Raw genomic sequence first — 12,382 nt, forward strand, 5'->3', positions numbered from 1 at the left:
AAGGACGACTTGTCGACGGATGAGAGGCGGGCAGTGAAGTCACCTCTGGATCTATACCGGCAGGTGATATAGGATCTTGTGGGGATGTAACAGAAAAGGAGCAAGATCGACGAGGGCGTGGTTCACGCCGGGGCTATAAATGAATGAGTGCCTCTTCCCCATCAACATACCGTCGGATCGCCGGCATCCTAAAGAAACGTATCGGGCCACAAGGCACACTGACAATAAGGTCGACATCAAGAAGCCGGGCAAGACCATCGTGACTCCGCGCCGGAAATGAGACGAGTCAAGACTACAGCTCCCCAAATTCCATCAATCAACTCTCCAAAGCCATGGCCAAGTCAAATGAGGTTGCGGCCCTAAGCTTCCCGACAAGCCGGCCGCACTACTCCCGTTTACCGTTGAAGGAAGGAAAGCTTCCGCTTGGAGGTCCACGAAAGAGGGGCCACTGGGAGCACATAGTAGACGAGCTCATTCGTACACGCAGGTCCCAGGAACAACGTACATGGCCAAGTATTCCCCCCATTCTCTCGGCCCAAGATCGTGATTACCCAAAGAGGAAATCGAGGCCTGTCATCCGGGTCATCACATGATGGTTTCCACCCTCCCTCTGTGGGATGACCGCGGTCTGCGATTACCGTCATGGCGTGATGCAAGACAGACAGCTGGTCCCTTGGACTTGGTTCTTGACACCCCCAGAAAGCCGTCAGGGACGCGTCCCGTCGTTTCCGTGAAGTCGGCTCGCCCACGTTAGCCGCGGTGGACCGGCAAACTTATTTGGCTCTTTGGCGATGGGGGTCTGCAGACTGCACGACGGACGGGCCAAGTCCCAAGATTCGGATCCCAGAGGATCTGCTTTCCCCATGGGCGCAATGTGAAGAGCATGGGACCTGGCCAGAAGCGGGAAGCGGTAGATGGCTGAGTTGAGAAGAGATGAATTTGGAAGAACGACGAGGGTAGTTCGCCCAGACGGCGGGAATGGGGGCATTCGATTGGCGGAGCCCCGTCGGGAATGCGTGGTGGTGGGGTGGCATGGCTCGGCGTAACATTCATACCAAGTCTGGTACGGAGCGAGTGCAGTGACGAGAGTCAGTTTCTCCAAAAATTGAACGATACAACGGAGTCTCCAAATCAATATTATTCATCAATCCCACCAGAAGCGGGATATGAAAAGGATTTGTTATATAAATTAGGGGGTATCGTGGAAGAAGCGTCGAGAATAAGTACCTAAGTTGGGAGGTAGCCCAGTGTCTCTATGCTCTCCGTCATCTCTTTTCTTCCTTCCATTATCTCGTCTCTCATTTCATCCCTTCTTTATTTCTTTCAATGATCAAGTGACCGGATGGACTATGTATAGTTCTCAGGGCATTGTCACTTAGATACCAGAAGTGGTCGCACCGACGTTGACGACATTACCAGCCTCATCGACAGCAACCTTTGTCTTCTTGGTTGACTCTTTCCTCGGGTTGGGCGCCTCAAAGATGGACTTGAGCTCTTCCAGCGTCTTGCCAGCCGTTTCAACAAAGAAGAAGTAGATGATTGCCATTTCAATGCACTAAATTCGTCAGCAACCGTCACAGCCAATGTCAAAAAGTGTTGGTATGAACTTACAATCCAGGCAATGTACACAAGATACAACTTCCACGCAATCTTCTCCATACCGACGGAGATACCGTAGGTGTTGATCATGATAGCGACATTAAGGAATAGGAAGGAAATTCCAGATCCCTTGGCGCGGGTGCGGTTCTCGAGACACTCGACAGCATACAGCGTCTGAAGCGGCGTAAAACCCCAGGCGAAGCAGATACCAAAGACGTAGATGGAGACAATGACGCCGTACGAGAGGTTCTTGTGGTTAGCCGACTCGGCGGTGAAGGCCGTGAGCATGATGTATGAGGCGAGCGAGCCGGCCAAGCCAGCCAGCATCATGAAGCGCCGGCCAAGCTTGTCGAGGAGGGTCGCGCCCCAGATAGCAGCGATCATAGAGAAGATGGGGTTGATGGCGTTGAGGAGGAGTTGGGTGTTGTCGTCGGTGATACCGGCTTGCTTGAACATCTCGGGCATGAAGTAGGATACGACGTTGTTTCCGCTATGATGAGAGCATAGTCAGTTAAATGGCCAAACGTTGCAAAGTTCGCTGGTAAAAGGGTATTACTTACGACCACTGGCCGATGAAGGCCATGGCAATAACCATGAAGAGTCTGTATCGGCGGGCCTTAGTATTGAAGAGCTCCTTCATCTGCCACCAGGGGTTCTCGTCGGTAGTCGAGTGATGATCCTCAATGATCTCGCGGTACTGGAGCTGCACGACGGGGGAGTTTACGTCGCCGTCACCGTGGTACTTGGCCAGGATCGCGAGCGCCTCCTCTGCGCGGTCCTTCGAGATGAGCCATCTAGGACTTTCGGGGAAGAACATGATGAATATCATGACTACTCCAGGCATAGCGGCCTGCACGACGGTGGGGATTCGCCACGCCCAGCTTGTCTTGATGTGGTGGTTCGATCCGTACTATCGTGGTCAGTTAGGATGTTTGGCCGCCATGGCACATAGTGGTGATACTCACGGTAGTCCAACCGGCCAAAATGTTTCCAAGCCACCAAAAGTTGTTGTAGAGACCAGCCATGGTTCCACGGGCGGAAGGATGCGCCAGCTCGACGACGTAAGCAGGTCCAGCAGCAGAAGCGACTATGGAATGTTAGAGATCTGGATTCGCGTGATTGCTGGTGAGAAGGAGGGCGACATACGAGAAGCTCCAAAGCCGAGAACAAATCGGCCTGCCACGAACTGTCCCAGGTGTTGGGCAGGTGCTTGGATAGCGGTGCCGATGAGAACAATGAAGCAGCCGATGAAGATGCACCATCTTCGACCCCAGCCATCTGCGATCATGCCGCAGAATGGGAAACTGCAAATTTGGCCGACTTGGTAGATCATGAAGACGATACCAGTTGTGGAACCGGCGCTCGAAAGTCCGAAGGTCTCTTGATAGGGTGGCATGGCGTTGATCGCTCCCATGAGGGACGAGTCTTGAGAAATATCGTTAGCTGATAAACGTACATCCGATCAACTGCGTGGTGTGTAAACTCACCGAAGCCGTTCATGGTTGACACCTGATGGATAGCATATTCATTAGCTCATCTCAACCAACATTGTAGGTTCAGAAAGTCTTACAAGATAGCCGATCGCCATGATGCCGTACAACTTGATCATATTGGGCGACCACCAGTTCACTTGCTGCTCCGCCGTAGCGGCAGCCAACGCGACGGAGGCGGCATTGATCTCCTTCACTTCGCCGACGGCGGCCTTTTCATCGTACGCGGGTGGCTCATTGTCGTGTTCGACCACCGCCTGGCCCTTGAATTCGTCTTCGAGTTTTGCCATTGTGGCTCCGGGATTGGGCAACTGGACCGCAGCGTGCTCGTTCTCTGCTGTTTTGTTCGAAAGTGGCAACGGGAGAGGAAGCAGACGCGCGCGAGAGAGATGCGCGAGATGGGCCGATTCTTTTAAAGAGGAAAGCAAAAATCTGGCCAAGGCATGGGATCAACAGACAGGGACGCTTGTCAACGCTGGCCCAACCAACGGGTCGGTATCCATCCTCGAACTACCGTTACATGAGTTTCCCCATCTTGCGGTGCTCCCACACACCGTAAACCCGGCCCCCAGTCCCAGCTCTGGATATGGGGTGAACGTTGGTGGTGTTCCCCACATGGCGAGAGACAACCAGGCAATGGGCTGGTTTACACGGGGAACACGGAGCCGCGGCACGTGGACGAGATTTCAGCGGAGTCTTGCGGTGACTTGACGGGGCTCAAGAGAAAAGGTTATGATATGATCCGTTCTTGCGCTCGCAAGTCGTTACTCGCAGTTCAATCGCTAATCCTGTAGCACTTGGTAAAGACGGCGCCAACTTTGAAAGACGGATCTCCTCCGCACAGCTTCGCCTCCTCATGGTTACCCCATCTCGCCTGGATTTCGACCCCAGGTATCGGAGAAGATCCAATCCTAGCGTGGCAGAAATTACAATGCGACGTGTGATTCGTGTGGTTATCCATGTCGGCTCTTGATGCAAGGCAGCACGAGAGACCCGAGATGGGCTGCTGGTGAGGGGAAGCGCAGCTCAAAGTGTACATGCGACGCGCCGGTTTCCGGTTTGGACGATGAGCAGCGTCAGCCAAGGCATGTCGAACCAACAAAGGGATGGTGGCGGCGGCAGGCCGATGCAGTGCCCGGCACGATGCCCGGCAAAAAATTCCGGTACGCTACTCTGGAGCAAGTTTAGGCCGTGACGGATGCGGCGCAGTGAGATCAAGAACGCGTTGCCGCAAGTCCAAACTGTTCAAACACGCGCTACGGAGTACTGCAGTGCAGTATCCGTGGTAGGGATACAATGTTAAGCCTGTCACGGGAGAACGCCGAGACTAACGACCCATGAACAGGTGGTTGGGCGAGCCGCGACGGAAAAGAGGCAAAATAAGAGAAGGAGAAAAGTAAAAAGCTCGGGAAAAGGAGGAACGAAGACCGGGTGGAGAGGCTCCCCCGAACCCCAGACGGGGTTGAAGGCCGAGGCCACAGTTCGGCGCTAGCACCGACTGGGGAATTGCGGGTCCGGGGATTGGGTGTTGGACCCTGGCGGAACGTACCGCTTCATGAGGAGAAGCAAAGGATTGGTCGCTGAACACGCTGGAGGAATGGAGAAATTCTCGGATGGAGCCCAAGCATGACTCGGGAGTTGGTCTAGAACAGAGAGCAAACGGCTCGTGTAACGCAGCGGATTCGGGCTGGTCTGGTGATGCGTGGAGCGGTTGATATATCATCCTCTGAAAAGAGCAACGGTTCCCACCATCGTGAAGTTAGGTTTGAAGAAGTTGCCTGAGGTGCTCACAGTCGGAGCTGAGGCCGAGGATATCCGAAATGCTCCCGGCCGGTGCTTTGTTCCACCTCAGGCACCCAGACCCTCCAGGTGTTTTGTCGACATCCCAAGAGCGAAACAGGCATTGACATGTCACGTGCATCCTTGTTTCCCTGTTGCCTTACTTGTGGCCTCAGGACTCAGGGCGAATCTAGGTAATCCTCAGGCCCCCAAGTTTAAACTCCAACTCTGAAGCATTACCTAAGCCCCTCTCGACCAATCATCAGCTACCCCGCTTCCCCGAATCCTTCCCCTTGCAGCTGTTCCCTCGTGATTCCCCCGCACTCCCTGACGCTGCACCGTCTCAGGTCGGGTGCTCAGGTGACGTTCCTGACCGTGGAATCCTGACACCTGGGAGCTCGGCTCGTATGAAGATGGTGCCAGAGCTCACCAGCTCCGACCCCAAAGCTCCAATCGCCAGTGTGCTCCTCCACTTCCACAATTTCCAGGACACCACTTTCAAACCTCTATCCACTCTCAACAGCTCATTATCGTGTGAAATTAACCTGCTATCTACACTACTCCATATACCACCACGCTACTCGAGATACCGACTTGCATGCCCCGTCAATTCCTCATCTCCGTTCATCGTGTCTCCACTGTCCCCGTCTTTGTCCGTCCCTTGAACCCACATCCGCATCCTCCTCCGCCTCGGTCGCCGGTGCCGAGTTCTGTACTACCACCACCATGTCCGACATCTCCGATGACTACGTCGACATCTCTTCCGAGACTGACCTCCATCTGAGTGTCTACATGGAGAAGCTAGGCCGCCATCGTCGTCTAGGTAGCTCGTCAAGTGAGGGATCATCATCCACAGCCGGACCCTCCAGACAAAAGACAACCTCCACTGTTGTTGAAGCTCCAACTCACTCGTTCCCGAAGAGCCTTCCCGATTGGAGCAACCTCAAAGTGCTCCATCGAAACACCCTTCCACCACGGAGCTACTTCTTCCTGTACAATACCGAAGAGGACGCCCTTACTAGGGATACATCCAAGTCCAAGTCACTCCTACTTTCCGGAAAATGGAAATTCCACCTGACAACATCGCCTTTCCATGAACCTCGGGACTTCTACAAGACCGACTTTGACACCTCGGAGTGGGACGACATTGTCGTACCTGGCATGTGGCAATGCCAGGGCTACGGCAAGGGTCCTCAATATACCAATCTCAACTTTCCCTGGCCCGTTGATGCGCCCAACATTCCCTACGATGACAATGAATGCGGCCGACATGTGACGACCTTCAAAGTTGGTGACGACTTTGCGGACCACCAGCTGAGACTACGCTTCGAGGGTGTCGACTCTGCCTTCACCGTCTGGGTCAATGGCAAGGAAGTCGGCTATTCCCAAGGAGCTCGTAATCCCAGCGAGTTCGACGTCACGGACTTTGTCAAGGTCGGCGAGGACAACCTTCTAGCCGTCGAGGTCTACCAGAGATGCGACGGCACATACCTCGAGGATCAGGACCAGTGGTGGCTCAGCGGCATTTTCAGAGATGTCTACCTCCACGCTTTCCCCAAGTTCCATCCAATCGACTACCACGTTCACACTCTGCTGGACGATGACTACAAGGATGCCACCTTGAAGGTCGACGTCGAGATGAGCCAGGGCGCTTACGTCGATATGAAGCTCCTCGACGCTGATGGCAAGCTCATCGCCAAGGACATGAAGATCTTTGACCGACACAATAGCTTCGACATCCGCGTCAAGAACCCACACAAGTGGACGGCCGAGACTCCATACCTCTACACCCTAGTCCTCAACTTCAAGAAGTGCAGCCTGGTTCAGCGCGTGGGTTTCCGTCGCGCGGAGCTGATCAAGGGAGTCTTCAGCGTGAACGGCGATCCCATCAAGATCCGTGGCGTGAACCGCCACGAGCACCACCCAGACTCGGGCCGCGCCGTGCCTTACGACTTCTTGAAGCGCGACCTGCTTTTGATGAAACACTTCAACGTCAACGGCATCCGTACCTCTCACTACATCAATGACCCCCGCCTCTACGACCTCGCAGACGAGCTCGGTATTTGGATCCTCGACGAGGCTGACCTTGAGTGCCACGGCTTCGGCGTCCTCGGAAACGCGGGCGACAGCTGGGCCACAGATAACCCAGATTGGAGAGAGGCCTACGAGGATCGCGCGAGGCAGATGGTCCAGCGCGACAAGAACCACGCCTCGGTCATCCTGTGGTCTTTGGGCAACGAGTCCTTCTATGGGCAGAACCACCAGCACATGTACGACGTGATCAAGAGTATCGACAAGTCACGTCTGGTACACTACGAGGGTGACTGGAATGCGTCGACGGCGGATATCTACAGCAGGATGTACGCCTCTGCCGAGGACATTATCAACACGGCGTCACAGAAGGACTGGGCCAAGCCGCTCGTGCTGTGCGAGTACATTCACGCCATGGGCAACGGCCCCGGTGGTATCAAGGAGTACATTGACGCCTTCTACAAGTATCCGCGATTGATGGGAGGTTTTGTCTGGGAATGGGCCAACCACGTAAGACTAGAAGCTCTCCAACCTCGCTCGAACACGTACTAACAATACCCAGGGCCTCCGTACGACGAACGATGATGGTGAGGAATACATGGGCTACGGGGGTGACTTTGGCGATGTCCCCAACGACTACAACTTTGTCTTTGACGGTCTCTGCTTCGCCAATCACACGCCTACCCCGGGCCTGGTCGAGTATGGCAAGGCCATTGAGCCCGTTCAGACGCTCGAGATCAAGGGCAATGAGGTCACCATCATCAACCGCTACGATATCGTATCCTTGGACCATCTCACAGCCACCTGGCACATCGTTGCGGACGGTATGGTCATCGGCGGCGACCAGGAGGTCGAAATCCCCAAAGGTTTGTTGCCCATTTCTTTCTTGTCCCCGATCCCTTCCATACAGCTCATCTGACACATCATAGGCATCAAACCTCACACCAAGGCGCACCTCAAGATCAAGGGTCTTCCCAAGAACCTCACCGCCGAGGCCTACCTCCACATCGACTTCTTCCTCACCAAAGGCACAAATTGGGCCCAAAAAGGCCATCGTGTCGCCTTTGGCCAAGTCGCCCTCTCCAAGGCCCCCTCCATGGCCACAATCCTCTCCTCCCTCTCCAACCCCTTCCTCGACCCCGTTCCCACCATCCAGCAAACCTCTCCCTCCCTACTCTCTATCACCTCCGCAACTGGCCTCTCAACCTGGGGCCTCGACCTCCAACTCGGCACCCTTACCTCCTGGCGTCAAGCCTCTCATCCTCATATCGAGCTTCTAACCACACCCTTCGTCGTGGACTTTTACCGCGCCCTCACCGACAACGACCGCGGTGGCCGCTTCGGGCAGCAATGGGAGGATCGCCGACTGCACCAGACAAGCCACAACATCAAGCGCGTAGAATGGCGCAAGGAGAAGCACGGTCTTATCGTCAACGTCCACTCCCGCATCGCGCCGCCCGTCCTCGCGTGGGGCGTCGACATCTACACCACCTACACCTTCCACGGCGAGGCCATCTACATCAAGATAAAGGGCAAGCCCAGCGGTCCGCTGGTGCCGGATACCTTTGCCCGCATCGGCTTCACTTTCGGCCTCAAGAACGTGGAGAAGGTCGCGTGGTGGGGCCGTGGGCCCGGCGAGAGCTACTCGGACAAGAAGATGGCGCAGGCCTTTGGGAACTGGGAGGAGACGGTCGACGACCTGTTTGTGGACTACGAGTTCCCGCAGGACGGCGGCAACAGGACCGATGTCCGGTGGGTCGAGTTCCGCGGACAGCTGCCCGATGAAGAGGGCGTGGTCGACAAGAGCAAGCCCGCCGAGCGTCTCATTCGCGCCCGCTACGGCGATCTGGAAGGTGCCTCGTTCTCGGCCATGCACTACACCACCAAGGACCTGGACGAGTGCAAGCACCCGTACGAGCTGCACAAGCGCAAGCGGGAGGACACGGTCGTCAGGCTGGACTGGGCGCATCACGGTCTCGGTACGGGGTCCTGTGGGCCGGCGACGCTGCCGCAGTATGAGCTCAAGAGCAAGGATTTTGAGTTTGAGCTTGTTCTGGATTAGTCGTGGGATCAATATATATGTAGCTTAAAGTTGAGACTGACATGAAATTGTAAAATATGTTCCTTCACTTTGCTGAGATATTCCAATTTCTGGGATGATCAACGTCATGTTACCGTATTCCCTGTACCCTTTCCACCAGACCTATCCCCTCCCGTATCAAACATACTGATACGCCCCAATCTCAACCTTACTCTCCACAAGAATCAACCCCTCCATGGCCGTACACTGACTGTCCCAATCAACACCCCACTCCCGATGCCCATGCTGCGACGTCCACCGCACCCTCACAAAGGAATGCTTCTTGCCCTCGATCGGACACGAGTAAAAGAACGGCCTTGCCGACGCGGCCGGGTCACCGAGGTTGATGAACTTGACGAGGCGGAGCTTCTTGGTCGCGTCCGCCGGGTCCCAGATCTCGACGGCCTCGAAGCAGTTGAAGTTGGAGCCTTGAGGCATGGTGTTCCAGGTTAGGGCGTCGCCTGCGGTGTAGCTTATTACGCCGAAGGGATCGAGGTAGACGAGTTGGCCTGGGGACATCATGGACTGCGGGGGGGAGAGAGTGTGAGGTAATTGAGGAGAACAGTAGAGAAGGGGGAAACGAACCTTCATCCTGCCAAAGGAGCCGTCTACGACGGTGGTGTTGCCTGGTGGGCAGGAGCCTCCGCTGAAGTCTGGGCACCAGGTCGTTGGTCTTTCGAGGCCGATCCAGAAGCGTTCTTCTTCGACGTTGACTAGCTGGTCGTGGACTTTTGGTTCGGAGGGGGCGAAGGTCCGGAGTTGGTAGGAGGCGGCGGATGCTAGGGTGCTGATGGCCAGCAGGGAGAGGAATTTGGCCAACATCTTGTCGTTTGAGTCTCACTGTTGTCTACCTTAGCAGTGGTGTTGTTTCCATGCATGAAGCGTTTGAAGTGAGGAAGGAAAGAGAAGTAAGGAGGAGGACGTTGCAAGTCGAGGCCGTTGGTCCGGTCTTATTGCCCGGCTCGTGGACCAGTAAGGTAGATATGGCACGAGTGTTCTATTTCGATTCATAGCAGCCGTCAAGGTAAGCCATGGCCTTCAGCCTACCTTACATGAGCGTTGAATGGCTGACATAGATCCAACGTTCTGGTGGTGAACTGCAGTCGACCAGATAAGTGGAATATTGCCTAGACATCAAACCTTGTTTACAGTTCAGGTACCATGGACTCGTGCAATCTATTCTCAGTCAGTACTAAAGTAACAAATGGAAAGTTTCCCGGATTATCGGGACCATTCAGTTCCACGCGATGAGATCGAAGGGCGATGTTGACTTTGTTGAGGCCTGTTTGTAAGACGCTCATTTTGTATTTGGTGATTCTTTCCCTACGAAGGTACTCGCTTAAGACGGCGTTCAATAGCTCGCGTCGATTGAATAAGTGTGGTGTATTCTTTATTCTAGTGCCAATCTTGGAGATCGCGATAGTCTCAGACCTTACGTCTGTTATGGCTAATGAACATGAGGTGAAATCGAACTGACGGCACCTATTGCGGATGCAAGTAATCCTCAATAGCCTTCCCCCAAGTCATCATCCTTGGTACTGCAGAGAGAGTGATATAAACGCAAGCCGTGCTATCCGCGCATCCCGTGGATACGATCGCGACTTTAGCTTGCGAAACACGCAAGACCTGCAACCCATGATCGGCGGTATGCAGCGAATCCTCGAAAGATTTGCCAAGGGAAGTTCTGCACTTCCAACGTGAATGTCTAGCAGATGTTTACTGGCCGGTTATCATAGCAGAAGCAGGCACGAGATGCAACAAAGCAGCTTAACATATGAAATGTGATTAATGAAGTATAAATAATTAAGCAGTCGCTCATCTACCCGCTGTAACCGGCCAGAACTAATGCACCCGAACGCCAGCCAGTACCCAAAGCCTGTCTATCCTCTTGACGCTCTAGATCTTTCTAGATCTTTTCTATTTACAAAGACTCCTCCTTATGAATTTCGATGCCCGCAGGTGCGCCAACCAACGTCTTGCACTGCGCGTAAATGACGAATTGACCAGCAACCAGACCGCACGTCATGACAATACGGGGGCCCAGACCGGTAAGAAGCAACCTCTTGGGGCCAAACTCCTTGGCAAGCTGGAACATACGGCTCGTGGCGCCCTGGTTCTTGTCACCTGCACCCTTGTTGATAGCGGAGAGCAACGTGTCGGCGGGTTGAGAGAGCACAGCGGCCGCGACACCAGCGACGACACCAGACGCAAGCTCCACTCCAGTAGACTGCAGCTGCGTCATCTTGGCCTTCCTCTCGGGTCCCATGGTCCGGTAAATCACCTCGACAGCAGCCTCATGCACAGAGAACTGGCCGACAGCATAAGGCACCTGCTTAAACAGCAGCGGCACAAAGCCAGAATAGAACCCCTTGAACCCTTCCTCGCGCGCAAGGCGCATGAACCCGGACCCCAGACCAGTCGCGAACCCGCGCTGGGAAACGAGACGAATGCGCGTCGCCTCGAGGGGGCAAAGCAGGATATCGGCAAAGAATTCGGCGGTGGCAGAGGCGCCGAGGTAGATTGCGGTGCGCTTTTCCACAGCCTTGTCGGGGCCGCCGGCGAGGGTGATGAACTGCTTCTTGAAGAATTCGTAGCCGGCGAATTTACCACCGCCCTGGACGAGGTAGCCGACGGCGGTGGGGCCGAAGCCGGTGAGGAGGGCGGATGCGCCTTCTTTTGCGACGATTGTGCGGCCCGCGCTGATCATGTTGAGGCCCTTCATTGCATCGTCGACTTGGATTCGCGTCTTGACGACGTCAATTGGTGTCGCAGCCTGTAGTGAGTATGAGCATTTTTAGTCGAGTGCTTGTGAGGTTCTCTCGAGAATGAGGTGGTTGGCTTACACCGTGGGTGAGGGTCGCCGCGAGGGCGCCTGCGCCAAAGAACTTTCCATAGTCGACTGGTGTGAAGGTCGGGAGTTCCGATTGTGTTGTTTTTGATGCCATTTTTCGAGTGGAGATTTTCTGACGATATTCCTAAAGAACCCAAGACCTGAGAAATTGTGCTACGACTGAGGGAGTGCAAGAAAACAGCCAGGAATGTGGCTGGCCGTGGAATAATAAACGGCGGGAAGGTGCTCTTGCTCTCTCTTGTCCGTCGTCATTGCGCCCAAAGCTCCTGCCAGCTCCCAATTACCTTGGCAGGGGTGCTGTGGAGCCGAGGTGTGGAGCTGACTCATCAATCAGTGAGCGCGCAATGACGTCGATGTCCCCTTATCTCTCCAAACGCGGCAGCCACGCACCTAAAACTGAAGGCAGTGACGGAATGCCCGCCGGACCTCTCGGGAACCAGAACCAACAAGACTCAGGTCGCGCCAATTCCATCGCTCGTTTTCGGCACTTGGGACGGTGCAATTTTCAGCTTGGAAGAGTTTTTTTGTTTTTATTTTTTCTAACCCTGCCCT

At 54.7% G+C, this 12,382-nt stretch overlaps 4 protein-coding genes across 4 annotated transcripts; 1 reads left to right on the plus strand and 3 right to left on the minus strand.

Moving 5' to 3' along the window:
• Positions 1-1,375: 1,375 nt before the first annotated feature.
• CLUP02_11286 (uncharacterized protein) lies at positions 1,376-3,706 on the minus strand (the record flags this gene model as incomplete). Its single annotated transcript, XM_049290254.1, has 8 exons — positions 1,376-1,555; positions 1,612-2,089; positions 2,160-2,509; positions 2,565-2,686; positions 2,746-3,024; positions 3,087-3,108; positions 3,170-3,521; positions 3,642-3,706. The coding sequence occupies 8 exons, from the start codon at positions 3,704-3,706 to the stop codon at positions 1,376-1,378; spliced, it is 1,848 nt and encodes a 615-aa protein (XP_049147399.1).
• Positions 3,707-5,594: 1,888 nt separating this feature from the next.
• On the plus strand, positions 5,595-8,961 carry CLUP02_11287 (glycosyl hydrolase family 2; the record flags this gene model as incomplete). Its single annotated transcript, XM_049290255.1, has 3 exons — positions 5,595-7,409; positions 7,462-7,765; positions 7,829-8,961. The coding sequence occupies 3 exons, from the start codon at positions 5,595-5,597 to the stop codon at positions 8,959-8,961; spliced, it is 3,252 nt and encodes a 1,083-aa protein (XP_049147400.1).
• Positions 8,962-9,117: 156 nt separating this feature from the next.
• On the minus strand, positions 9,118-9,801 carry CLUP02_11288 (uncharacterized protein; the record flags this gene model as incomplete). The annotated part of the gene is made up of 2 exons (XM_049290256.1): positions 9,118-9,504; positions 9,565-9,801. The coding sequence occupies 2 exons, from the start codon at positions 9,799-9,801 to the stop codon at positions 9,118-9,120; spliced, it is 624 nt and encodes a 207-aa protein (XP_049147401.1).
• Positions 9,802-10,900: 1,099 nt separating this feature from the next.
• On the minus strand, positions 10,901-11,924 carry CLUP02_11289 (uncharacterized protein; the record flags this gene model as incomplete). Its single annotated transcript, XM_049290257.1, has 2 exons — positions 10,901-11,752; positions 11,823-11,924. 2 exons carry the CDS (start codon positions 11,922-11,924, stop codon positions 10,901-10,903), a joined length of 954 nt encoding a protein of 317 aa, XP_049147402.1.
• Positions 11,925-12,382: the final 458 nt, after the last annotated feature.

Source organism: Colletotrichum lupini, chromosome 5 (genome assembly GCF_023278565.1).
Source record: "Colletotrichum lupini chromosome 5, complete sequence".
Lineage (NCBI taxonomy): Eukaryota > Fungi > Ascomycota > Sordariomycetes > Glomerellales > Glomerellaceae > Colletotrichum > Colletotrichum lupini.